Consider the following 26689-nt stretch of genomic DNA (forward strand, 5'->3'; position numbering starts at 1 on the left):
CAAATAGCCACAGAAAAATAAGGTATGATGGTTGTGATTAAGCAACTAATCATGAACTGCAGACTTGCACACGTCTTAAACTCAGCCTCTGAAAAACTACACTGAGCAAGGTCTACTAAATGCTATCCAGTTTCATCCATGTGCATTCTAAATGAGAGTCTCAATAGGCTGTCCAGACCAACATTTTTACTTTTTATTAAAAGTATGGCTGGAAGACCATTTCTGTCCTTGTATTCTTATTTCTCCTTAGTTGTAGTACACAGTCGGTTCAACAAGGATGTCTTATGTTGGAAAAGGCAACTGGAGTGTATGGTAAAGATTCTTGAAATTCAACTTAGGCCACAAATGTCTTTCAAATTCCTAAGTACCTCTACAGGTAAAAAAAAAAAAAATTAACAAAAAATAAAATACAAGTAGAGCAACAGTAGTGGATATGGCATCTAAGGAGGGGTGGATAAATCAAATCCACTATGGCAGTGGAGGTAAACTAGTCATTCCAGGAACCTGTCATTCCATATTCCATTTCCAGTCTTGTATCTTCAATTAACCCACACAAATTCTAGAAACTGATTACACTTAAAATGGTATTAAAAAATAGACATTAAAAAATAGGAGTTTCAGCTGTCACCACCAAAGACTCTATTCCTACCCTCTCTGCATTAGGAAGTTTCCATAAATGGTTAAGAAAGCTAACTCCCTTACTATTAACCTTAAAAATGAGAAATAAGCCTGTATTTGGCCACATAATCTTTAGAAATATTAAGTAACATAAACAGGCTGGAACTGAGGCAAACATGAGTTACTTTAGTACTAGGCCAAAAATCTTACAAAAAAGCAGAAGAGAATGCATTATCCCTGGTGAAGTTCTAGCCACAACAGGGCATACTATGAACCAGTGACCAGAGTTGAATGTTTGAACTAGACCCCTTGAAAGTTAAGGAATAAAAACACATGGAACAGAATCACACAGAGCCAGGTCCAGGTCTTAGTTCTGTCACTTGCCAGTCAAGTAACTCTGGAATAATTTTCTTAGGTCCTTTTAAACCTCTATTTCTTTACTTGTAATTTGATGTTAATGATAGTACTCACCTCATGGAGACCTTACAAGTATTAAATGGAATAACAGAACTATTAGCACAGAGCTGTAGAACCATAATTTTTAATCATAATATGTAATATTACATATACATCATAACACAGATAATGATAGCCCCTGAGTTTTAATAAGTGTTTACCATGTGCCAGACACTGTCCTGGACATGTTACGTATGTTAATTCAACTGATCCTCTCAACAAGTCTATGAATTTGGTAGTATCACCAATATCCCCAAATTTACAGAAAACTCAGACATTACTATTATTTTTGAGGACAGATGAGAGACAGAGGAGACTTGGCACACAATGTACGCGCTTTAACATAAAAGCAAAGATTACATGTATAAGGCTTCTTCCAAATCCATGGTAATTATTACTAAAACTAATTCTTGAATATTTCAGGTATTCTGGAAGATGATGGAAGATGAGTGTGCTGGAAAGCCTGTGCCCGGCTGAAATGTGAGGAAGAACGTTGCCTTACTGTCACACCGAGAGCCAACATCTAACATCTTTACATGAGCTGACAGAAAAGCCCCACTTAATTCCATTTCTCCCATCGAACTATTACATATTAAATCCTCATTCTCTCTTGTAGAGCCCTGTTAAAGCTTAAACCTAGTAAAGTAAGATGTGATGTAAGAAACAATACGTTTTGGGGGGAAATAGTAGAAATAATAAATGGCCATCACAGAGTAACTCCTAACTTCAGATTAAGGTTATGAGTATGTTTCTACATGTAGGATGGGGTTATAAATTACTATGCCATCAGCTGCCTAATGATTCAATGTGCTTTTCCAATATTAAAAAAAAAATATACTGAGGAGGCTACACTAGCAGGTAGCACTAGAAAACTTTCACTTTAGACACTTTCATTAAATATACCATGAACACATTAGAGAGACTTAAAGAAAAATCACAGTACTTAGGCTTCTTAAATACTGCCAGAGCACCAGACTGCCTCAAAGCTTCCTCCCAAGGTTAAGAGTATTACAATTCAAAGCTTTTATATTATTAAGTTTTGAGCTCCTAGATGGTTGAAACTTAAGTCTTACGTGCATGCCTATCTTCTAGTCCCACCCACCAAGTAGGTACTCTAATACCTGTTGAGTGGATATATCCCATGGCCTGTACAGAAGTTGTTTCTGAAGTACCTCTCAGGCAAGATGATTAGATATTGTGATATTTGCCCAAACAATCTGGCTCCTTATGCTCCACTGGAAACAATGCAGGTTAAAGGAGCTCATAAAAAATATATGTACTAATCCAATTCTTAGAAAGCCATTCTCCAGTAATGGCTTCTTAATGGTTCTTTCAAGATTCTGAAATTTGACCCGATGATATCTCCAACAGAAGCCATACCGTCAAGATAACTGCCATAACTTTATCACCAAAAATATACTTGAGTTATGACTTGTGTAGTATTTGAATATCTAGTATGCCTAAGGCACTATCAACAGATTAAAATGCTTATTTAGGAAATTAAACCTAAAGAATGACTGACTATACACTGGCTGGCGTAAGTAAAGTGAAGCTGTTTAAGAATAAAGGTCAACTAGTACTGGTTGGTAATGTGGAAAAAATTCTCATCAAGACAATTTTGGAAGATTAAACATCCTAGGGCTTTCACCTACTCCTTCATCTAAGGTCTGAGAGAGAGAGAGAGAGAGATGATAGATGAAGACATAGGCTGATGGACATTAAGTAGAAAATCTCACATAAAGGGATACCTTTAATTAAATCTTCATGTTTTGTAGAAAAGAAAAAGTAGATTAAGTCCTTTACACATTCTTCATACAGCCATATCTTCAATGTATAGTGACACCTACCAGGAAGTGACAGGAGTATTGAACCACCCACCCAAAGTTAAGGATGGCTTAAAAGAAGGGGAAAAAAAAAAATCTCCAGAAAATTTCACTTTAAATTTCACTTAAGTTGTGACTTTTTCCATCTTTGAGCACAGAGAGCAGTTCTCTGTTCTTTCTTATAAGCGACAGAAAGAACTTCCTCATGTAGAAGTTATAAATAAAAATGTAAGCAGTTTGCGAGGTGCTCTGAAGACAAAGATCCCTTTGCCTTCAGAAAGCAGACAACCAAATAGGAGAGAAAGTGGAATGTGCAGTGAAAAGTAAGTGCTTTTATGGCCAAATAAAACTTGGTGAATGACAGGGGTATCGGGCAGTGTAGGCAGAGAATGACCCAAGGCGTGGAGGATCAGATTTGCCTATCGGAGGAGGAAAAGCCCAGCTGAGCCAGAATAAAGATTTCTGCAGTACACTGGTAACACTGGAACAGTGAGTTAGGGGTAGATTCTAGAGCCCTTAAATGTCAGGGTGAAGCTTTCACGAGCAGAGGAATGACAATCAGAATGTTGGGAAGTATTATCTGACAGAAATGTATGAAAGAAGAACATGAAGATGGTTTTCCCATCATAACCTAGGTAAGGGCAACTGTCAAAATCAGTGTGGTAGTAAAAAAGCTAATTTATACAACATCTACAATAAGTTTCCTTTTGTTCTATAACTAGAAAAAAAAATCTGCTTTACAACAATGTTGGTTCAGATACCCAAGTCATCTTTGACCCACTAAAGAGTAATGAAAATATAATGATCCTGTCTTCTGCATACACTAAATACTACATAGAGAAACTTCATCTTGGTGCCATTTCTAAATACCTTAAATGAGTCCCATAGGTCACCATGGATCTTTGCAGAGCAAGGGAGATATGTTTCTATGAGCAGAAATGAATTAATCTACCCAAAATTCATTCCTACAGTTCCACTTATAAATTAGGTCTTCACTAAAAGGGAGTGAATGTAAACTATGAGACTACGTTTTATCAAATTTTCCTGTCCATCTTTTTTTTATGGTTATTACTTGACAGAATAAGTATGCTTTATAGTTTTCAGATATAAGCTTCTCCCAAAAGGTATACATTGTTTAAAAGCCTCTGTGCTTTTTGATGAGACACTCCTCCATGTGTAAAACCCTTTTTCTTTCTCCACCTGATAAACCTACCTTGGAAAACACTATCACCTCTGAAATCATAGCAGAGGCCTCTCGACAGCCAGTGACATATCCATTTTAATTGTACTCTGCATTCACTTATCATACGTCCAAATAATGGTCATATAAAGTAAGTGCTGTCTTCCCTGCCACACAATGGCATCAAGGACAAGACTGTCTCTTATTTTTACACTGTTTCAACATTTAGCAAAGCTAAGTGGCACACACCAGGCACCAAAAATGCTTGCAGAACTAAATACTTACCTCATTACCCACAGATATTCCCTGTCCAAGACTGTACATAGCCAAGATTATACAGTCTTAGAAAAACAAATGCAACTTACAATTAAATATTTTTTAAAAAATTTTACATTTGTTCATCCTTGCCCTTTGTTTGGGGTGGGAAGAAGCACACACATGATGGACATGAGTAACTTTTAAAGTGAATGATCCTCCCTATAAATGTGGAGCCTGACTGCTAGTCTTGTTACAGTTCCATATAATATAATAAGGTTCTAAGGGGATGGGAGTCTTGAACATGAAATAATCACTTTCACTAAATTTAAAAAATTATTCCTCACTCATCCAAAGAAAAATTCCTAACAAGTGATCTTCCTCTTAAACAAAGGACAAGATATTCTATTTCAACAATCCCCCTTCAAACACCTGTTTTAAATTTAAAACAAAATCTGCAAACCATGCCTATATCGTTAAGTAAACCATACAATATCCCAGAATTTAGTGTTTTGGGGCCTGATTTGATCCATTTGTCAGGGATCTAATATATAGGCACATGTACACATATATATACACACAAAAAAGTTACAAAAGCAACTCACTTTCTTTCAAGGGTAGACTGTCTTTGGTAAGCCTCAATCAGTTGAAATTGTGTGCCAGCTATTTGAAAAAAAAAAAAAGGCAGTAAAACAGGAAACATTTAGGATTGCCTATGGCATTTAAAAGGCTGAGATGGAAATTTGTGTGAGACACATCTGACAGAGGGGAAGTGGGGGAGGATAATAGAAGTGTTATTAAGTGCCCTCCCCACAGAGCCAAAGGAAGTTTTACCTACATATATTTTGTGGACCTGACATAAGTTACACAACTATGAAAAATGTATTCAATACATCAGGGGATAACCTCTGAAACATTACTGAGTGTTTTATGACTTTAAATCTACCAAGACATTTCTCTCTCTACATGATTAGACGTTAGAGAATAACCACAGGGAAAGCTTTTTTTAAATGAACTGATTTGCAACACTAATAGTCTCATTCAAACACGATCCTTCATTCTCCAAATATCTATTAGACACCTGAGCTATATATTCCCTCAAACAGCTTTAACAACAAATAATTACTGTATTCCTAAAGCCCTTTGTGTGACAGGTGTAAAGATTCTACAAGTAAAAGGGTTTTTAAGGAAAACATGGACAACTGTCACAGTACACAACAAAGAGACTGCATCATTACCACTTACAGAACTCCCGCAGAAATTTAAAGAGAGGGCAGTGGGGACAGGGACAACCACCTTCATCTTTGTTCCAAGACAAAGTGTTCTCCTACTTCTGATCTGCGGAAGCACCTTGAGAATCCCGTCCTGAGGTATTTAATTACACTGAATGATCTGGCACCAGGCCCTTTTCCCTGGGTCTCGCTGATTGATAGCATCAATAACACTCACTGGCTGTAATTAAACCACCAAATAGTATCCCCTTTGCCACTCGGTAGATCAATGTTCTTTAATACTCAAAGAACAAAGTACAAAGGTGAGAGGGTTGTTTTTACCCCTCACCTTCACAGCTCATTTGACTTTGTGCGCCAGGATAGTTTGCAGACGATGCATATTTCACAATTCCCCCAAGACATCACTTAATGAAGAACGCTGAGAAAAATCCTTGGTTTCTTATTAATCCATTTTTGCAAATCTGAGCAGGGTGGAAACATTCTAAGCCTTTTGGCAAGAGTATACACTGCTTTCAGGTAGCCTTGGTGACAAAATTTGGTTTACAGGTCAAAAAGTTTCTAAATTAAGGATGCATATAGCAAATGGGTTTTTTATTTTTAAAAAATTAATATTCAATGTGTGGGAGTTCTGATAATAGAGCAAATTCCCATTTATTCAGGCCCTGTTTAGGAAGTTCAAATATTAAGATACTGCGGAGGGTTGGGAGAGGGGTGTGGTTAGGAGCCTATACATATGAGATGAATTTTTATTGCATTGTAAAAACAACTTTCACAATCTAAGGAACACAACCATCTTGGATCATATAACTCAACTTCCAATCTCTACAGAATGAGACACTCATTTTTACAAGGATGGGCCCTAAAGAACCGTGCTACAAATTCCCCAAATACTCTCAGCATCAAATAATAAATTATGCTAATGTACTCATAATGCTAAAGTATTTAATGACATACAAATGCTCTGAAAATGCACAAATTGTGTGAGAGAAAAGATGTATTTCTTCTTAGGTAAATTCAGCATTATATTCATTAAAAACACAATGGTTAATCCCAACTATTCAAGATATCAAGATATAACCCACAAATGAAAATCATGTTATTTACAAGTAGATTTGTTTTGAAGCAAGCACCACAGACCTACCCAAGTGCAAATCATTAAGATTCACTAAACAGTATTTCCAAGGTCAGGCTACTGCCTGCTTAACAATCACCTGCGGTAGCTATTAAAATATAATTTCTTCAGCCTCACTCGGCAGATAATCAGATTCAGTAAGAATTGGTTAGGGTCTAGAAATCTGCATTTTTATCAACCACCCCACCCCAGTTGATTCTGATGAACATTAAAGTTTTGCCAGTCCCTCGTGTAAAGGGATTTAAAATAGGCAATCCTCAAACTCTGGGGCATATTAGGGTTTCCTAGAAAGCTCATAGAAATCTTAGATGCCAAGCCTCCTCCTTGCCACCCACTGACGTTAGTTTCTGAAAAAGACAAATGCCCATGTAGCTTGAAAGCAAAGCATTTAGGAATATAAATCACCAACAAATGCAAAAATGTAGACATAAAATAAAGCCCGTTCAAAGATAATTCTCAGAACTCAGACAGGCTGGATGTGGCTCAGCTGGGGTGGGGAACGCAACAGCCTGGCCAGTCTCTGCAAAAACGCCGCTGTCATTGATTCTATGAAGTTGGAGCCACTATCAATGACTTCTCTTCTAAGATCTTTCTAGGAATATAAATAGGGTCATCACTAGGTTAAGGCAGGCAGGAACAGTAGAATTTCTAAATACGGACATTTAACAAAACTGAAAACTACAGCTTTTTCTGAATTATCAGTTTCCAGGACTGTGGGTGCTCTGCCTTTCCTGACTCTTCATGCAGCTCACCTGGGGGCCATTTCAAGACTCATTAGCAACCACACAACCAGTGCAGGAAGGATTAGACTTCTCATTCCCACGGGAGGAGGTAATCTTACACTAATGACCAAAAACCGAAGCACATGAGCATGATTTATTGCTTCCCCCCCATCATCCACTTCTGCCTAACACAAAGTTAACTACAGTAAATGTAAAAATAGCCAACAAAATTAAACCAGAGAATGATACACTGTGACTGCTTTCTTCAGAGCAAAGGTGGCTTTCTCTTAATTCCTCCCCAACCAAATTTCTAAGATACAATTTTAACATAGAAAAGGAAGACTGAGAAACAACCGAATATTCTTAATCTTTGCTTTCCCTAAGTAACAAAGCCAGCACAAGTATTTTCTGACTCTATAGGCCAATGATTTAACATTTGAAAGCATTTAACAACTGTGTAGACCGGGACCATCTCCGTTATTTTATAAATCAGAAAACTTGACCAAGAGCAAGAACAGAACACAAATCCAGGACTTAGGACCCCAAGTCCTATTGCAGCCTTTAAATCAGCTCTTCGCAGAATGGAGAGAGGGGAGGCAGACAAGTATCATATTTCCTGTTTCCAAAATATGTGTAGCCCTCTCTCTCTGCTTTCCCATAGGAACTTCTTGAAATAAAACCTCCACACGTAATTCTGATGTTGCACTTGTGGCAGAGATTCACGCTAAAGGCACTCACAGGCAAGTCTAGCAGAGATGGGAGTAAAAGAAAGCGGACCGTCCATGCCTTTATATAGAGTTTGCACAAATTTAAAGACAGACCAACGTTAATGCACTTTTCCGTAATTTTTAAATTAGCATCTAAGATTCTTCAGAACTTACCAGAAAAACATTCTTGAAAAATGGGTACTCTCCTATAAAACAGATTCAGGAAGTTACTATAATAATTCTCTTAATGTTCAATTACAATTGAAATAATTGAATCAATATTAACTCACTTATCTGCTAAATATGACCTCCAGATACCAGTCTTCTTCTCAAACTGTAGGTCTGGCTGTCTTGAGTGCTCACCCTGAAAGAGAGCAGAGTTCTTCCACCCTTAGGCACAGACAGCTCTACTCCCTCACACCTAATCTGGTTCAGAAAGCCTCAAGACACTAAAAGGTACAAATTAAGGCCGCCAAGAGAATAGTTGGTTCATTTAGAGTGGTATCTGAGCAAAACCCTTTAATGTCATTATCTTAAGATAGGTACAATAAAAGCTACAGCATCAGCCAACATGATACTATATTTCTTATGCCAGTAGTGCTATTAGCTGCATCATTTTGATCAAGTCCCTTAACTCAAGCTTCATTTCATCAGTGGAAGGGATTAAGTATTTGCCTACCATACACTACTGTTGTTTCTGTATGAATCCAAACAAGAGATAAAAGCCCTATGAAATTACTGTGAAAAGGAGATACAGCAAGGAATTAAGAGCTCCTTCTTGGGAAGTCAGCACATTCATCTTAACTCTCACAAAGCTAGCGGTAGCAGCATAGACTGAATGAAGCCCAGCTGTCTTAACACCACTTTTCTCGGGTCATAAATGAAAGAAAAGCCCTCCCCCCACCATCCCCCTTAAGCAGCAGTGGAAAAGCAAAATAAACAACTGCTACCAGTGCCTTGCAGAAATGCTTCTGCTGGTGTGCATTTATGAAACAGGCAGGAAAGTGAAGGACCAGGATGATATCCAGGTAGAAGAGTTTTGTGGCCACCCAGTTCCATTTCATCTCATCTTATCATCAGGTTAGAACTGAAACCCAAACAGACTTGAACACATGGTTCTACTATTTTCAGTGTCTTCTATCAAGATACATATAGTATGCCTGAATCTCTTCCTCATTATTATTAATAAACTAATTTTGTGCTTAACATTCTAGGCCTACAAGTAGTTTTCCCTTTTAAAAGCTGTCATGAGAGTCCTGACTGAATAAAGTTCTCAAAGTTCTGATAAACAGTCACTAAGGTTAACAGAGATTCTCTCCCACCCCACAACACACACACACATACACATGCACCAGCAACAATTTCCTAAACCCAAAAAATCATTACATCCATGGCCTTCTCCTTGCCTTTCACACAAGCATACATAAAGAGGCGGTTATTCTTTTAACTCTAATGGAAGTAAACTTTATAAAACCTAAAATTCTCCATGCTGGTTCCAGAAATGGAACGGCTGGGATTTTCTGCTGCAGACCTCACTTCGTGTAAGTTTAAGCATCCACGTGGGCCATGACATCCCTCATGAAGCAAGCTTGGGCAACAAAATGATCCAATGACTCCCTTTTAAGAAAGATGGTTTAGTCAACCACTGAGGCTCTTCCACCACTGCCACCCGCCCTGTGGCTTGAAGGCAGGGACAGGCAGGAAGCAAGTTGGGGACACCGCCACCAGGAACCCTGGTCCTCACCATTCCCTGTGTGGCTCCGCCTGTGCTCCAGCCACCATGAAAAATATCTAAAGAAACTCTATTTAAAGAGTTATTGCCCTTTGGGAATTCTCAAATGCCCATTTTACTTATTGTGGAGGTAGCTAGAAGGGGCAAAAGTAACAGGACAGGCCTGAAGTCTGGACAAACAAGTTCTGGACCCTACTGGGCCACTTTCCTAGGTAAGCAACCTCTGGGATTTTTGTGTGGAGGGGAAAAAAAAAAAGAAAAATCAAAGCTCATAATGAAGCATTCTACAAAATACACGAAGGGCACTATACGAATAACACAATCAAAAACTCACCTGTTATTTCTCACTTAGGGACTGTAAACTGGACTCAATGCAAGAATTTTATTTAAATGTGTTGAAGAGGTATATCTGATAATCAGTTACAGCAATATACTGTTAAACCTTAATACATGGCTCTAGAGAATTCCAGACCATGAGTTAAAAAATGAACTTTGGAAAACATGAAGTCTGTCTGTATTTTTAAAAGGCTAAGAAACCATTTACTCAATGTTTCCATTTTTGCTCCCACTGCTGGTATATACTTTCTCAAATTTTTTTTTGTTCCTCCAGAAACAGACCTGACCAGACCAGAAAAAAATAGCATTTATTAGGCTAACATCTAATAAGTGGGTCAGTTAATTTGAGGCCTGTCCTTCAAACTATTATTTCCAAATTTTCCAAGTCTTCTCAAGGTAAAAGGGAAAAATGGTCTATATGCAATTTTAAGATGAGGGGTACTTTATGGGAGGTGACTTATAAATTTCTACACTTTGTATCTTCACAGAAAATAACAATCTACACAAGCCAGAAGAACACTAGGGTGGGTTGAGATCTCAGAGAGACATGGAGTTTAAATACAAAGCAAATCTTCCTCTCCCAATAAAAACTCAAGTTCAATCCCATCACTGCTCTCTTCCAAACTCCCTGATGGCCCTCCCTCACCTACATGGTGCCTTTGCATGGCACGCTCAGCTTTTATGAACCCCAATCACTCTCAGGCTCATTTCCATATTCTTCACTCCCACTTTCTGCTTTAGCAAATAATATGCGATTCCTCTAACATCTGCTTTCAAACCTACAAGCCCTACAAAAGCACGAATTCTCGGCTTTATGACTATTACAAAAGCCAAACACTCCAGAATGGTGCTACAAGTATTTTACCAGAACACCAACCGACCAAGTGGCAAGTCCTTGGCATGACTTTAGTCACATTCCAGCTTCCATGCCCCTCCTTCTCTACAGTGGGGGCTGATTTACACAGCACGTATATTTCTAACGGTCAGAATTATATTCTATAAAGGAACTTACAATAAATAAAAAACAACCCCATCCCAATCATACTGTCGCAAAAAGAGGTTGAGTTAGAAATGTGTTTCCCAACCCAAATTTTACTGTGGCTGCTAAACTTTCAAGAGCAGCAAAGAACAGTTAAAATTGTTATCTCTACACGACAGGGTACTGCATTTCATCACTAAATCATTCTACATGATAAACATTAAAAAACAGTTGCACTTTTTCTTAGCATGCAATCTGACAAACCACGAAATGTTTCTTCACCCCCCAAAGAGGCAGATAATAAACATTCTTAGTGATTAATAAATTAATTCACGCCACAGCCACAAGTGGAAATTTAAATGGTTAAAAGATTTGTCTAAGATCACACAGCCAGCTAAATCATTCATAGTCAGGGAAGGCAAGATTTCAGAAATATAGTTCTATATGTCTCCTATATTAAGAGTCAAGTTCAAGCTAAGCTTGAAAAAAAGAGTGCAAACATACATTTACTAACAAGAAAAGGATAAGCTAGTTAGAAAAAGATATAAATTTAACAATAAATTAAAAGCAATACAGTAGCTTAGAATATCAGTTTATTAGCTTTGTTAGTCATTCTAAAACTGAACACTTCAAGAAATGGATATTACTACTTATAATTAATTCTCCAATTTTTTTGTAACAGAATTTGTCCATATGTGCTAAAATGGTGGTTTAATTTTAAGAAATTTCATATTACTCTATATCAGTTAATAATTTTTAAGCAAAGGTAAATTTTAACCTGGTGTATGCCTGAATGATTAAGAAAAAGATCTATTTAATCAAGACCAAACTTAGGCAGCTTTTCTATGCTGGTAGGACTTTCAGACAGGGTTCTCTCTTTTGAGGAATAGAACCTAACCATAATAATGAGAAGTTATATTTCTTCAGATAATATAGTTAATACTTTCCAGATAAAGCAACCCCTTTTTCAGGAAAAATAAAGTTTCCTAGGCCCATTGTAGAGGAGGGAGAAGTTGGGAGAGATGCTGGGACCAGGCATCCATTTCACTGTGTTTGTGATAATCACTTACTCAGAGTATTGAGGGGGAGAGCCTATATTTTTTTTGGAAATGAATGATTTTAGTTTGTGAATCATGAATTTAAGTCTGACATCATTAACCTAAACCACATGTCAAAAGTACTGGTTTTAAGCCATAAATGTTTCATAGACTATTTAGATTTTATCAATACTTAAGATCCCTAAAAACAAAATAGGTTAGAGAAAAGGCATGAAGACTGAACACAGTAGTTACCACCGCTGACCTCATGAATAGTTCACAAAAGGAAGGGTTCCCTTGGAGACCAGAGGGCTCCCTCCCCTGTGCCACCATACAATTTTTGACACTGCCATGCTATTCCCTCCAACCCTGTACCTGAATTGGACATATATTACCTTCTCACTACCCTCCCTAATATGAAAAGTTAAAAACATCTTGTAATATTGTAATAGTCACATTTTATTTACCACGTCAATCAACACTGAGAACCAACGTGGGTAGGCTTAAGCCATAATAGCTGCCTCCTGTGCAGTTAAGGGATGGGATAATGTCACTAGCAATGCAAGCTGCTGAGACATCTCCCCAGCCAAGGGGGAAAAAAAGATCCTTAGAAACAGAAAGAAAATAACTACCTTGAGACTTTAACCTATAAATGTTACTACTTAAAATAAATACCATTCTAACATGAGGTGAGTATGTAAGTTTTTCTAATTTCTAAGCCACACACAGTGAAGACTGAACCACTCTGAACTCCAAATGCTTGAGAGAAAAAAAAAAAAAAACAGGATTAATATTCTGGTTAATAGAATTAACCACAAGAGGATTATTAAGGTAAAAGCTAGAAGACAAACTGAACTTTGCACACACAAAAAAAAACATACGTACAAAGACTCCACCAATGGTACATTTTGGTGGTTTCTAAGTGCTAGGCCTTGGACTTGCTGTCACAAATTACCTAGGAGGCTTACCAAAAAACAGATTCCTCAATCTCACCTGTGAACACTGATCTAGTAGATCTGCAGTGGGTCCTAGAACCTGTATTGTTAACTCCTCTTGTGATTAAGATGCAACCAAGTCTGGGAACAACTGCTTTAGGATCTCACAGCGCCTTAGGGACTTCACTTCACTCACTGCAGAAATACTGAATATTTGTCATTTATTTGACACACTATCTATTGCACAAAACCCTACTAGGCTAATGCTATTAGGAAGCCCCAGGATAAACTGCTAAATAAACCATGGTTCACACCACTTGATTCACCGTTTTCAACATCCCAATGACCAAGAATTTTACCAAAAACAAATCAAATGCTAGGTGGCTTGGAAGACAAAACAGAAACCTAAACTCAAAGAAGATACAAACACTTGTATACTTGTACATAAAGTATATAAACCATGTACCTTTTTTAAGGCAAATCACAGTGTCACGGCACGAGTTTTGGTTTAAGTTATCAGAAGACAAGAATTTGAGTCATACCTCTATCTTCGACTGTCAGGTCTTGACTAAACTGTATGACCACCAATTTCTCTACTCTGGGGGGCAAACAGCAGTGCTTAATCTTAAATTACATCCAAGTCCCTTTGATCCCAAAACTTCCGTGGTTCCTCATGGGTAAAGAATACAGACTTCAAAGAAAGGGGAATCCAACACAAGTTGGAAGAACCAAACTGGCAAGGCAGCAGCTGAAAGGAAGACTGCAGATGGGCTCCAAAAAATGACATGGCCACAAGTAAACCAAAAGTGAGTGGGAACGGGACACCAGAAAGTGAGAACTCCAAGAGCATATGCACAGAGGCTGGGAATAAGATCAGCCTGCAAGTGAAGAGCCAGTCTGACTACAGTGGAGAACAGCAATAGCATTGGCGTCACTCCTCTAAAGCTTAGCCAGATGATATGGCAAAACAGCAGAGAAACACGATAGAATTCTGAGTGAGAAGTAACATGAGGAAAGTGGCGCTTTGTAAGATTAGCCTGACAGCCATCATGAGGATGGACTGGAGGAGGGCAAAAGAGACTAATTTGTGGAACAGTGTCCCAGAAAATAGAAAGGCTTAAATACAGCTTCCAAAAGGTACTTCAAGCTGTGAATACTAGAAAAATCAGGCCCAAGATATTGTGTAAGAGCACAAAACCTGTCTAACTGAAAATAAGTAAACACAGAAAGAACAAACAGGCAAAAGTGGTGCCATATACTTTTGGAAAAGGGTCTGCTTTGCCTCTCAAAGAATCTGGGCCAAATTGAGGATACCAGCTGTTATCTGATATTTTTGCAGGAACCAAATGGGGGCGGGGAAAGAAGTAGCCTGCTGCTTACCCATCACCCTCACCCGCATTTCAGAAAAATCAGAAGTAGCAGATGTCACAGTACAAAAGCCACAAGACATTACTGTCCTTTATTCCATGTATTCAGCCCAAGCAGCTGGGCCCTGAAGTAAGAAGGCTGGATGAAGGACAGTGAGGAAGCAGCTGTCACCAATGGCCTCCTCGAAGGCCATGTGCATTTCTCCTATGGTGCTCTCTTTCCCCTGCACTTCTACCTTCTTCTGGATCTTAGCGCAGCCAGGGTGTACAGCAAAAGAACTGACTCACTAGAACAAATTAAGAGTAGGTTATTTCTGGAATGGAGAAAAGGATATTTCCTGGGGTGAGCCATCCAAAACCACCTATTCCATTTTCTTCTCAACCACAACTCAGGACCTCAGAACTAAGAAAAAATAGCAGCAATCCTGGAAATCCATATAAGCTGGGGAAGGGAAAGCCTGCAAAACTCTGCAGTAGAATAGAGCACACCAAACAGTCTGAAGGTAACTGGATACTGGATATCTTTTTTTAAGAGCACTTAATTATTACCTAATAGTACTGGTAAAAGATTAATCTCTAACACAAAAAGCATGAAGAGAAGTCTGAATAATTAGAAAAATCAGTCCAGTTGAAAATACATCAAAACAAACTTTAGTCTGTAATAGACTACATTACAAATCTAATTTTTTCCCCTCAATTTTTGATAACATAGTAACTAGTTCATTTTCTGATTGAAGGGTGAATCTTTCATAGGACATTTTCTTGATCAAGAAACATGTAGTATTCTTCGACATCTCATGTCCAAGTGTATTTGGGAGTCACCATACACAGTTTCCTTAGATAAGACAGAGCTGGTAGGCACTTTTCTTTTAGGCCAATAAATATAAAGAATGATATGTCAAAACTACCCAGGATTAACGAATTACCTTAACTGACAATTCTAAAAGAAGAAACTTTAAAGCACAAGATGACATTGCATTTCCAGATACCTGAAATAAATGAGCAGAAATCTTCTAGACAAGTCCCTAAGGAAGACGGATGCCACAGTCAGCCTTGACTAACTTCCCCTTTCACTTCAGGCTATAGTCTGAGCTGGCTTCTTAAATCAAGGGTGGAAATAGGTTCCAACTTGAGTCAATTGATAGAGGTTGTCTGAAACATTATTTTGAAAAATATTTGGGAGCCACATTTAGACTCAGTGAGAAGCCGTGCCATGACTGACTGGCAATGTCTGCACTGGGCAGGAGCGAGTAAATTGATGGTGCAGGTACTAAGAATTTGCTAGAGGCAACATCCCTTGTATTTTCTAAAGGAAAAGAAATCTATGCTGTGAATTGGATTAGTTTCTTATCCAGAGAGAATCTATGTAAGAATTTTAAAAATGCACAAACACAGAAAAGTATCCACAAGATTTACCGTATGTCTTGAAAAGAAAAATATAACGGGAAAAATAACCTGAAGTTCTTCTCCCATCAGTCTCCTAAAAGTAAGCTGAATCTGTTAGAACAGAGTCGAAGCACCAAATCCAGCCTGCCACCTTTTTTTGTATGATTCATAGGCTAAAAATGGTTTTTGCATTTTTTAATTGGAAAAAAATAAAAAAGAATATTTTGTAGCACATGAACATTATATGAAATTCAAGTTTCAGTGCCCATAAATAAAGTTTTATTGGCTCAGAGCCACGTCCATTCGTTTATGTAGTGGCTATGGCTGCTTTCGTGCTACAAAAGCAGAATTGAGAAGTTGTGATAGACTGTATTGGCTCTGCAAAGTCTAACATATTTACAACCTGGCTCTTTATAGAAGAACAAGTCTAAGTTACAGGGCAAGTAATTTTCTATAAGGAAAGGAGATTTAATTCAATAGGCTTCATAAAGTAGTTATCTAAGAAAGTTGCTGCTCCACCCCTTTGTTAATACATGAGCGATTACATATAGTACTCACAAACAGTTTCCCTCATCACACACCACCACCAAAAAATTCCACTATGCCTCCCAGCGAAATGTTTATACAGGCCCAAAATGAAAAAAGGAAAGGGCTTTAAACCTTAATTTTTTAAACTTCTGTTCTACAAGCAGATATGAAAAACCTTTAAACATACTTTTATTGTTTTGGTTTGCAGTCTCAATCCATTCAGAGTGTTGATAGCTTTCTCTGCATCCTTGGGGTCAATGTAGTTCACAAAGCCATATCCCAAGCTCTGCCCTAATAAAAAGGAAGGGGAAAAAGGCATATATTAGTTATACACCACTAACGGAGATCAACTTTCATTTTGGCATATGGTCTTTTCATTAACACCAGCATATTTTCTCAATAGTAAAAAGAACTCTCCATTAATTCTTCTAGAAATATGCATGTAGTCTTTTTTTGTCTCCTGTCTACTACATTTGCAAGTTTAACATCAGTTAGAACTCAGCAAGCAATTCTGTTTAAAAAACATACACACATCTCCAAAGTGTTCCATCATACATGCCTTGCCTGAGCCAGAGAGTGCCAGCAGCACGACAACACTCAGCTTCAGAAACTGTGGGTACAAATCTCGGCTGAGCCATCGAGAGGGCTTAACGGGCAAGACCTTTTCAGCTTCAGTTTCCTCAGCCATAAAACGGGAAGACGGCAAACATCAACCGAGAATCTGTCAGTGCTCTGTGAATTGTATCCTGACACATTTACAGCCTTTACCAAGTACAATTATTTTAGAATCCAAAACGGTGACAAACCATGTATTTATGCATGTATATACGGACACATACATTAAGAAGATGATTTCTTCAAATACATTCAAACGCTCTAAAGGGGGTTTTACAGTCTAGATAAGAAATACAGGAAAACAGGAACACAAAGATTTACAGTGATGACATCCAAGCCCATGAGAACATGTGGGAAAGGAAGAAAAAGAGCATGAACAGAAATCACAAAATAATAAAAATGTTTGGAGTAAGAGTTGCTTCAAAGTAAGTCTTTGTAGCCGCTGCTGCTTTCTCCCCATCATCAGAGCCCTCTCACCCATGGCTCAGCGACGCAACTCTCAGAAAATGGGAGATATCAAGCACTTGGAATCAGTGGAATGCACACGCAAGTGAAGTCAATCCCAAACGTTTCAATTTTTCAACTAAAGAAAAGTTTCTCTGTTTGAAAAGGTGAGAAACATGCAGGCGACCAAAATGGGCTTAAGAAAATTTAGTCTACTAAAAGTCAAAACAAACTAACTGACCATTTCCTGGAAGATGCCCAACAAAGATCCAAATGCTTTTATTAAATACCACTGTTGCATCAATTTCAGAGGCAAGTGAGGGATTTGTTCTAGATGGGGCACCTTAAATCCTAGTGGCTACGAATATGGGTATTCAGGACAGCTGCTCTGGTTTCCTTAATTTGGTTCCTTCTTAGCACACAAATGAGGAGAAAAGGCTAAAGACAGTACCCAATAGGAAAACCCATAATTTTATTATGGGAATTTGGGATAATCATTGTTAACAGATACCCTCTTACCAAAACTTATTTTTTCCTGTTTTTTAAAAAGAATAAGGAGGGGAGAACTAAAAACTAATTGAGCTCATTTTGTTTCCCTCACACTAAAATTCAAGGTCTTATTTTACTCACAGTTCTATTAAAAAAAAAAAAAGTCACATGTGAAACTACTGTATCTTCAAGCATCCAGCTTCATTAACTCAGCAAACATTTATCCTCTGTCTGCTGAATGCATTGTGCCCTCTTACGAAAATATGTCGCAGTTCTATTGTCATTGAGCAGGATTCAAATTGGCTGAACATAAAATCTGCTCAAGGAAACAGCTTCTGATGGAAAGAATATGGGCTTTGGAGACAGAAACATGAGTTTCAAACCTGCTCTGACATTTACCAGCTGTGTGACTTTGAAGAAGCTACTTAACCTCCGAACAGCAGCCTCTTCATCTCTAAAATGAGGATAACAATTCCTACCCAACTAAGTGGCCAAGACAACGATGATAATGCTCATCAATAAAGAAAGTGGACCGTCCTAGTCAAAAGATAATGTGAGGAAAAACAGCATGTCTACTACATGTTATTATGTGTATTCATTCAAATTTAAATCAGGAAGATGCTGCAAATATAACGGAAAAAGAAAAGGGCAAACCGAACATCATATTGTGTAGTTTTGTCACATTGCTGACGTATGACAAAATAAATCAAATTATCAATTGTATCAGCATAGAGTCCAATTCTCCTTTCTACTGGCACTATCCTCCCACCTGCATTTTAGCAGCTTCTAACCACAGCACATTCGCAACCTTAGCTGCACACTGGAATCATCCAGAAAACTTTAAAAGAAGAAAAATCCCACTCCCAGAGAGTCTTTTAATTTTAGAGACGGGTCTCCCTATGTTGCCTGAGCTAGACTCCTGGAGTTGAAACTCCTAGGCTCAAGCGATCCTCCCACCTCAACTTCTGATATTACTGGTCTGTTATGAAGCATTGGTACCAGCTTTTTAAAATCCTGGTGACTCTTAACACACAACTACTAGGTTAAGAAATCACTATTTCAGTGGCAGCAATCCTGGACTACAACAGGGCTTCTGGGAGCCCTGAAGGGCCAAGTGCTGATGGTCTGGGCACGTGAACTGACTCTGCAGAGAAGACGGCCTTTTTACAGTTGCATTGTTAAGATATAAAGATGTCTTTTTTCTAAAATCTCCAAGTTATCCATCACTTCAAACAAATGGTTTATTGGCCACCTGAGTCAGACTCAGGCACAGCAGTGCTCGCTCAGGTTGATCACTGAGTACAGTGGCCTGCCCCGTTTTAGTTCCCGCTTGGCTGTCTCCCATGCTGGCCTCTGAACCATATTCCTAGCATGTTGTAGACACTCAGAGGTTTGCCAAATGGATGAATGAAAAGCTTAATGATGTTATTTATTTAATCAAAGGTATTATCAACATCACCATCACAGGGCCCATCTGTTGAACGGGTCTTTGACCTGACTCCCTCAAGCAATCATGGCTCACTATGATAATGAGTCAAATTTCTACTACCTATAAATTGATTATATAATCAGACAATATGTATCCCCAAATGACCTCTCCTCCTTGCAAAACATTTCCAATCTGCCTAATGGCATTATTAGGAAGAGTGCCACCAATCAATTAGAATGTGTTTGAGGTAAGCAAAATTATATTATTATCCTCAGTAAAATATGAAACGGGGTATCTGCTACTAAAAGGCTGAATTCCTAAACCAGCCATTATATTAATAGATGTATTAAAATGTTGGCATTGCAACACAGGGGAGTTAGGAACGTCACAGATTTTCATTGTAAAGTGAGTTAATTAAGTCAGCAAATATTTAATGTATGCTTAAGATATATATTAATAAAGGCATCACAGATGATACCAAGATAGGCAAGACTCCTCATTCTCACCTTTCATCTACATGGTATTTTACTGCTTAATTGTAGCTTCACATTGATCATGTTCGGTATTCAGATTCTTCTCCTACAAGGTAGAAATGATAACTGAAGCTTGGCAAGGTCAATCAGCTTCTACAAATCAAAAATGCAGGTAGGAAGTAGTGAAGTCAAGCCTTGAACCCAGGACTGTCAAATGCCGTGCTCCTCTCTGCTCAATTCACAACTAGTTTATACCTGAACCCAGACCACTGTCAATATGCCTGAAGTAGAATGTAACTAGGCATTTTCAGACCGAGTTTTACCACAAAAAAAAATTGCTTCTTGGTTGCCACTATCTCAAATTTCTGTACTTTTTGTGGAAATATCAATTTTACTATACATGAATTTCTATGCTGTTATTCCTATGACAACATAAATTGCACCTTATTTATATAGTGCATATTTCTGGTTATTATAAGTGAGTGCAGATTTTTAAAAAACAAAAGCAGTTGCAAGTCAAACATTAAGAAAAAATACCTAGCCTGGATCCACTTTTCCCACTCTTGTATTCATCAGTTAGTAACAGTCATGAGCCACCAGGGAAGACTTGGAAACCAAGCATCATTTATCCATATCATCCAAATCTATTTTTCAAGTCACTCTGAATTTAGAATGCGCATATTGATAATCCCAAAACCAAGAATCACTTCTTTAAAAATTTTATAAAACTCTACATTTAAATTCCAAGTATAACCATTATAGAAACCAACGCGATTAAAAGAAAATTCTGACTAAAATGACAAAGCTAAGGCTCTTCAAAAAAAAAAGCCTTTAAGATAAACAAATTCTATCTTTAGGAGCCAAAAAATTCCCCCTGGTAACTGAATATCAAGAACAGGGTCAGCTGGGCATGGTGGCTCACGCCTGTAATCCTAGCACTCTGGGAGGCCGAGACGGGAGGATTGCTTGAGCTCAGGAGTTCGAGACCAGCCTGAGCAAGAGCGAGACCCGTCTCTACTAAAAATAGAAAGAAATTGTATGGACAGCTAAAAATATATATAGAAAAAATTAGCCGGGCATGGCGGCACATGCCTGTAGTCCCAGCTACTCGGGAGGCTGAGGTAGGAGGATTGCTTGAGCACAGGAGTTTGAGGTTGCTGTGAGCTAGGCTAACGCCACAGCACTCTAGCCCGGGCACCAGAGTGAAACTCTGTCTCAAAAAAAAAAAAGGAAAAAACAAAAAGAATAGGGTCAACATCACTTGTCCCCAACCATCCTCACAGGCTACCTATGGTCACAAACTCTTAAGGATTTTGGAACCATTAATCCAAGTCTTGGTCCTCACAGCCAAGGCAGGGCTTCTACATCTTCACTACAGAAGCAGCTATCTGAACAGTCATACAACCTACGACCTTCCCACAGGTACTGAAAACTCCAGGTCAATGCCGCACTTCGGCACACATATTCTGTACTACACTGATGTGTGTGAATGCCTTTTGTTTTGCACCCTCCTTTTTAAATCTAACATATATGCCACAGAAAAGGATCCCTTCTTCACAAGATATATAAAAATCACTTATGCTCCTTACACAAGGAGAACAGTTATAAACAGGCTGCTCAGAACCATGGTCAAGTGATCTATACAGCACAGAGCTGACACACTCCACAGGCCTCTGAATGGGACCAAGGACCATCGAGAGCTGCTCGGGGATCAGAGCAGGGAGAGGAAATCGGAAGAGAACCCGCTTAGTGGCAAAGTGCTACTGTGGGAAACACAGTAAATGCCAATTTATCCCAAACTGTGCGTAATTCAAAGCATCAGCCATTCCCTTGCCACCTACATTGCTTTTAATAGCCTGCTTTAATTAAAATTTTAATTGCATATTTTAATTAAAAATACACAATCTCCTGGACCTGTTTCATTCAAAGGTCATTTTATTTAGTCTTTTCTATTCCCAATTACTACCGATGTTCAGAAAAACCAAATCACCCCCTTAGGTTTAAAGGTAAAAGCAACAGACTGCCATAATTCTTGATTATAAACCTGGTACATTAATCTAATTTTATCCAACCAATATTAAATGAGACCCTTCTCAACATAAAGTTGGGAAAATAAAATTTTGTATTAAAAAACAAACAAGAGTCAGCCTACATAGTTCTCAAGTACATTAAGCATTCCTCGATTATGGAAATCCTACTTTTTGCTACGCCCTGAGGATACAAAAGAGAGAAAAAGTTCTTCCTCATAAAGCTTACATTCTGACAAGAGGAGACAAACAAATTCTACAGCATATTAGAAGAAAACAGAGCCAAGGAGGGAAAAATGCAAGGGATGAGAGTGGGGAGTGGAGGGCAAGGCTGCTGTTTGAACAGAGCAGTCAGAGCTGGCCTCGTCCTAAAGGCAACATTTGATTCAAGGCTTGAAGGAAGGAGCTCAGAGTCCAGCAGTGATGCACATGTAGACTTATTCCAGCTCAAGTTCTACCACACAGGCATCACATTCTGCCAGTTCTATCAGCTAAATCTGCCCCTCTGCTTCTACATTCGGTTCTCTCTTACTCTGACCCTTAGCATTGCTACACTGTCCTCCTTAGACACCCTTTCCTTAAGATAACTCCAAAACCAGCCACCATCCCCTATCATGCTGTCCAGGTGATCTCCTAAAGACAAATGTGACCATGCTCTGGTTTTCAAGGTTATCATGGGCGTCTTGCTTACTTCCACTTTAGCTCAGCTTCCACTACGCCTACATACACACCCAAAAACGTACATCCAGTTCCCTGTGCCTGAATCACACCTCTCCAACTAGCCAACTCCCACTCATCCTTGGAGACTTTCTCTGGGACCATTTCCTGTCACAACCTGCCCCATCACCAATGCACACTGTTCAGTGCTCCTCCCTAGTCCTCCCACAGCTTCTTATATTATACCTTTATCTTACTACACATGTGATCGAGTCCATTTGGATGTCCCCACCAACCAGATTTCTAAGCAAGGGCAAGCCAAACCTGGTTCCTGACAAAGACTAGCACGGATTATTAACCCAATGTTCAGTGAATAAATGAATGAATGAGCAATAAACAAATGAAGGAACTGCAGCATCTGCCTTCCAGGAGCTTACTATGGTTTAGGAGAGAGCTGCCCTTAGAAACATGCTCCCTCATATTCCTACATTGTACCAGATGGATTACTGAACATGTACAGACAAGATGCTCAAATGTTACCATATTCAGTCTTCATAAGGGAGTCACATGAGTTATATTTTTTTTAGATAGTTCATGTAAAAATTTTCATATGAAAAATTTCCACAAACACCATTAAAATGAAATCTCAATTTTAAAAAATGTCATCTAGAGTAATTTGATAGATTTACATAAATCTGTTTCACAAATCTGTAAGTATGAATTATGGGATGTCAGCATATAATTTTGTTGAAAGTACTTTTTCACTAATATAATTAAGTCTGCCGAGACTATTCATGTGCAAGTCAAATAAAATGCAGAGTGAATTCTGTAAAAACCTGGTAGTTGAATCAACAATAAAAGGTGACTACACTGATTGACGTGTATCTATTATTTCATTTGGAGCAGTAGTAATGTTTTATGAAATAAGAGAATAAAAGCAGCATGAATCTTTTTTAAATCCCACAGTTAGCAGAAACAGGTCACTATGGTCCTCTCTCTTAAGCAAGACTCTTGTAACCTGAGACTTAATGCAGTATTTTTTAAAAAACAGAAAAGATTTGCTGTCTTCAAGCACAACTCCTGTGTAAAACTACATACCTTAACAATCAAAAAACGTGCAAATAAAAACTTGTTTTCCAAAATCAGATTATTACAAGGGAACAAAGTTTTTTTGTTTTTAAAGACCCCATTCCCTCATTGTAACATCATTCTCTCCTCCTCCCCCAAACACACAATAAGTTGCAAATGTGTTGTATTTCTTCAGATGGACTTTCTGTTCTTGGGCACTCCTTATGTGTGTCTGTTCAGACAGGCTGTGCACTGCAACTCTGGCACCAAAGCAACACGCACCAGACTTTACAAAGGAGCTTTCTTAATATCTCAGATCTGATATATAGCAAACCCATTCCGGTACTGCACAGCAGGGAGAAGGCTAGAGAGAATCTTAGAGGGATGCAATTCTCTCTAGTCACATTTTCCTCCAAATTTTAATTCCTGACTTAGCCTGTGTCTCCTCAAATGCAGCATGCCAGATGCTGTAGGTCCTTTCATTTAAACACTCAACCAACTCGGGTCAAATTAAACAGGTCCTCCTTGCTGCCCTCCAATGAGTAAGATCAAATTGCGAGGTGGAAGACTGGTGAGATCTTACTGCTACAGCCCAAGGCAGCCTCCCTGAAAGCTTGGAGCATTTTTACCAGCTTCCCAAAGGACGTTACCAGGGATTATCACAAAGAGAGAGAATTCAACCTAGACACTCACATAATACAGAAAACAGATGGCTCACTCGAAGACTCATCTTCCACCCAAATGCTAATAAAGCTGGCCTGAGACTGAAAGTCCCCAATGCTTCTAAATGATTTTCAGGACTTCACAAATACATGGAGATAATATAGAAGAGTTTAAATTGTAACTTTTCTCCTGAAATCAAAGTCGTAAATAGTGATCATTTGGTAAATATTACCTAAGCAGCCTAATTCTAGAGGGAGTACTGAATGTCCTCCAAACCAGGGCATTTTCAAATTAATTTTAATGGCCATATCTGTCCCCTGATTATGCAACTGGTAGAGCTCTATTTTCCTTATAGTTCCAGTCTCAGTAATTATGAGTCTGCTGGCAATGCAGCACGACCCTGCTTAAGTTGGCGAAACTGTGGGTTCTTAAATACATCACATTTTCAGACAACATTAAGAACTCCCACACAATTCAGTCTTGGGCTACTGAGAACAGAAAACAGCATATTAAATCCTCTAAATTCTCATTAAATACTACACCAGGTACTAAGATGCCTTGCATCCAAGACCAGGAAGACAAGGAAAAATTATCTTTACCTTAAATGTGAAAACAAACTAATTCCTCTAGTCTATACATCTTAGGACAAGACTTATAACTTGGAACAGGTTCTCTAACTCGATAGAAAGAGAAAGAGTGTAGCACCACAATGAAAACAAAAGCCGGTTTTCATTGCTTACTAATATACCTAGTATCTAAAAGAAAGTTCAGCAGTTCTACCTTCAAACACCGGAGCTGCCACCAGGATGAGAGCAAATTGCCAAAAAAGTCAGGTAGCCAGAAAGTCAGACCTGACAGTTCAAAAAAATTTAGTACATCAACAACTCTGAGCTAACACACAATCTGCTTTCACTGCTGCAATGGTCTCATTTCTTTGTTAATTTTAAGTAACTTCATACAGATACTTCCCTTCCCCCACAGGGTCTCAGGACTTATGTTATCTGCTTTATCTTGTGCTTACTTAAAAGGCAACAGAGTTGTTCAAGTAAATATCATTCGGGATGAGGGCAAAGGAATTATATTCCTCAAAACAGTATTGTGGTAAAGAGGGAAACCAGTTAACAACTGCGGTAGTAAAAAGGGCATCTGCTGCTGCTTGTGCTACCAGCTGGTGTCAATCTTCGCACACACGCGCACGCACACACAAAGAAACCAGTAAGCAGTCCATCAAGCAGCAGCACAGTTTCTTAATGTGTTTTTCTCTAAAACATTATTTTTATCTGGATATTGCAAGAAAAAAAATTAAAGGCCATAAGCACTATAATTAGCTCAGTGCCCTTTTTGAAATTATGTCAAAGAGTCTTGCAAACCACTATGGAGAGCTCTCCATGGAAAATATTAGACCACACAAATCCCATGAAGTCCATATGATGAAAAAATTGGCAGAGATAAATTTTCTTATTGAACACTTCTAAAAAAAAAATCTTTCTCACCCAAAAGTTACAGGTTCACCAGTACAAACCTTCCAGTTTGAAAAGGTCAGTAAGTTTGTGGGGTATCATCCTTTCCCACTGCCCCATAAATACTCATATCTCCCTGCTTGGAAGCCAACAGTACCACTGCCTAACTAAACTATTACATACATTATATTTAATTATCACAATAGAGTTCCATGTAGATACATCAGTACCCATTTTACACATATAATTGGAGGTTCAGAGAGTCTAATTAACTCGCTCAAAGGCACACAGCTAGCTTGTAAATGGCAACTGGGTTTCAAAGCCAGGAAATGACCTTCCTAAACTCGGTCTTTCCAGTGTACACGTCACTGCCTTTGGCCAAATGTGGGAATTACTTTGAGGCAGAATCCTGTGTGACCACAGTTTACAACTTTCCACAGTATTTATATATCCAGCTATACCTGCAATTTTTTTCTTGTTCTTTATCCTGAAATCAATTGACTGGAACCTCACAGTTCTTTCTTAATCCAAGAGACTATGCAAGAAAAGGAAGGGCATTCTGCAGATGCACAAACCACTTAAGCCCTCAAAACAAATCCATCATTACAAAACAGATAGATGAGAGATATCTGCATTATAAAAAGATTCATTTAAAATGGGCCTTGATTTACATACTCCTTTTCTAGAAACTCAGAAAGCAATTCTTATGGCTAAAGCCAAACATGTTTGCTACTGCCAAAACTGTCTCCCACACAAGACACTTCTCTCCTCAGCAGATTGCATTAAAATGCTTTCATAAGCATAGTATAGTTTCGTAGCTGTACAAAAGGAGGTGGGATCAATACCACATGGTCTCTGCCCTCTAAGATGCCCAAAAATTTCAAGCCCCACAGTAAACAAGATGTAGGCACCTAAGGAATATGAAACACATAAGGTTAT

The 26689-nt window shown here is 38.4% G+C and overlaps 1 protein-coding gene across 43 annotated transcripts in view; it reads right to left on the bottom strand.

Moving 5' to 3' along the window:
• Positions 1-26689, bottom strand: part of ELAVL2 (ELAV like RNA binding protein 2) — a 157567-nt gene that overhangs the window by 22083 nt on the left and 108795 nt on the right. For all 43 annotated transcript variants that reach the window (XM_069474287.1, XM_069474286.1, XM_069474285.1 and 40 more), the window contains one exon: positions 16613-16716. In XM_069474287.1, coding sequence (XP_069330388.1) covers positions 16613-16716 — 104 coding nt within the window. The remainder of the gene's footprint in view (positions 1-16612; positions 16717-26689) is intronic.

Source organism: Eulemur rufifrons, chromosome 7 (assembly GCF_041146395.1).
Source record: "Eulemur rufifrons isolate Redbay chromosome 7, OSU_ERuf_1, whole genome shotgun sequence".
In the NCBI taxonomy this organism is placed as follows: Eukaryota; Metazoa; Chordata; class Mammalia; order Primates; family Lemuridae; genus Eulemur; species Eulemur rufifrons.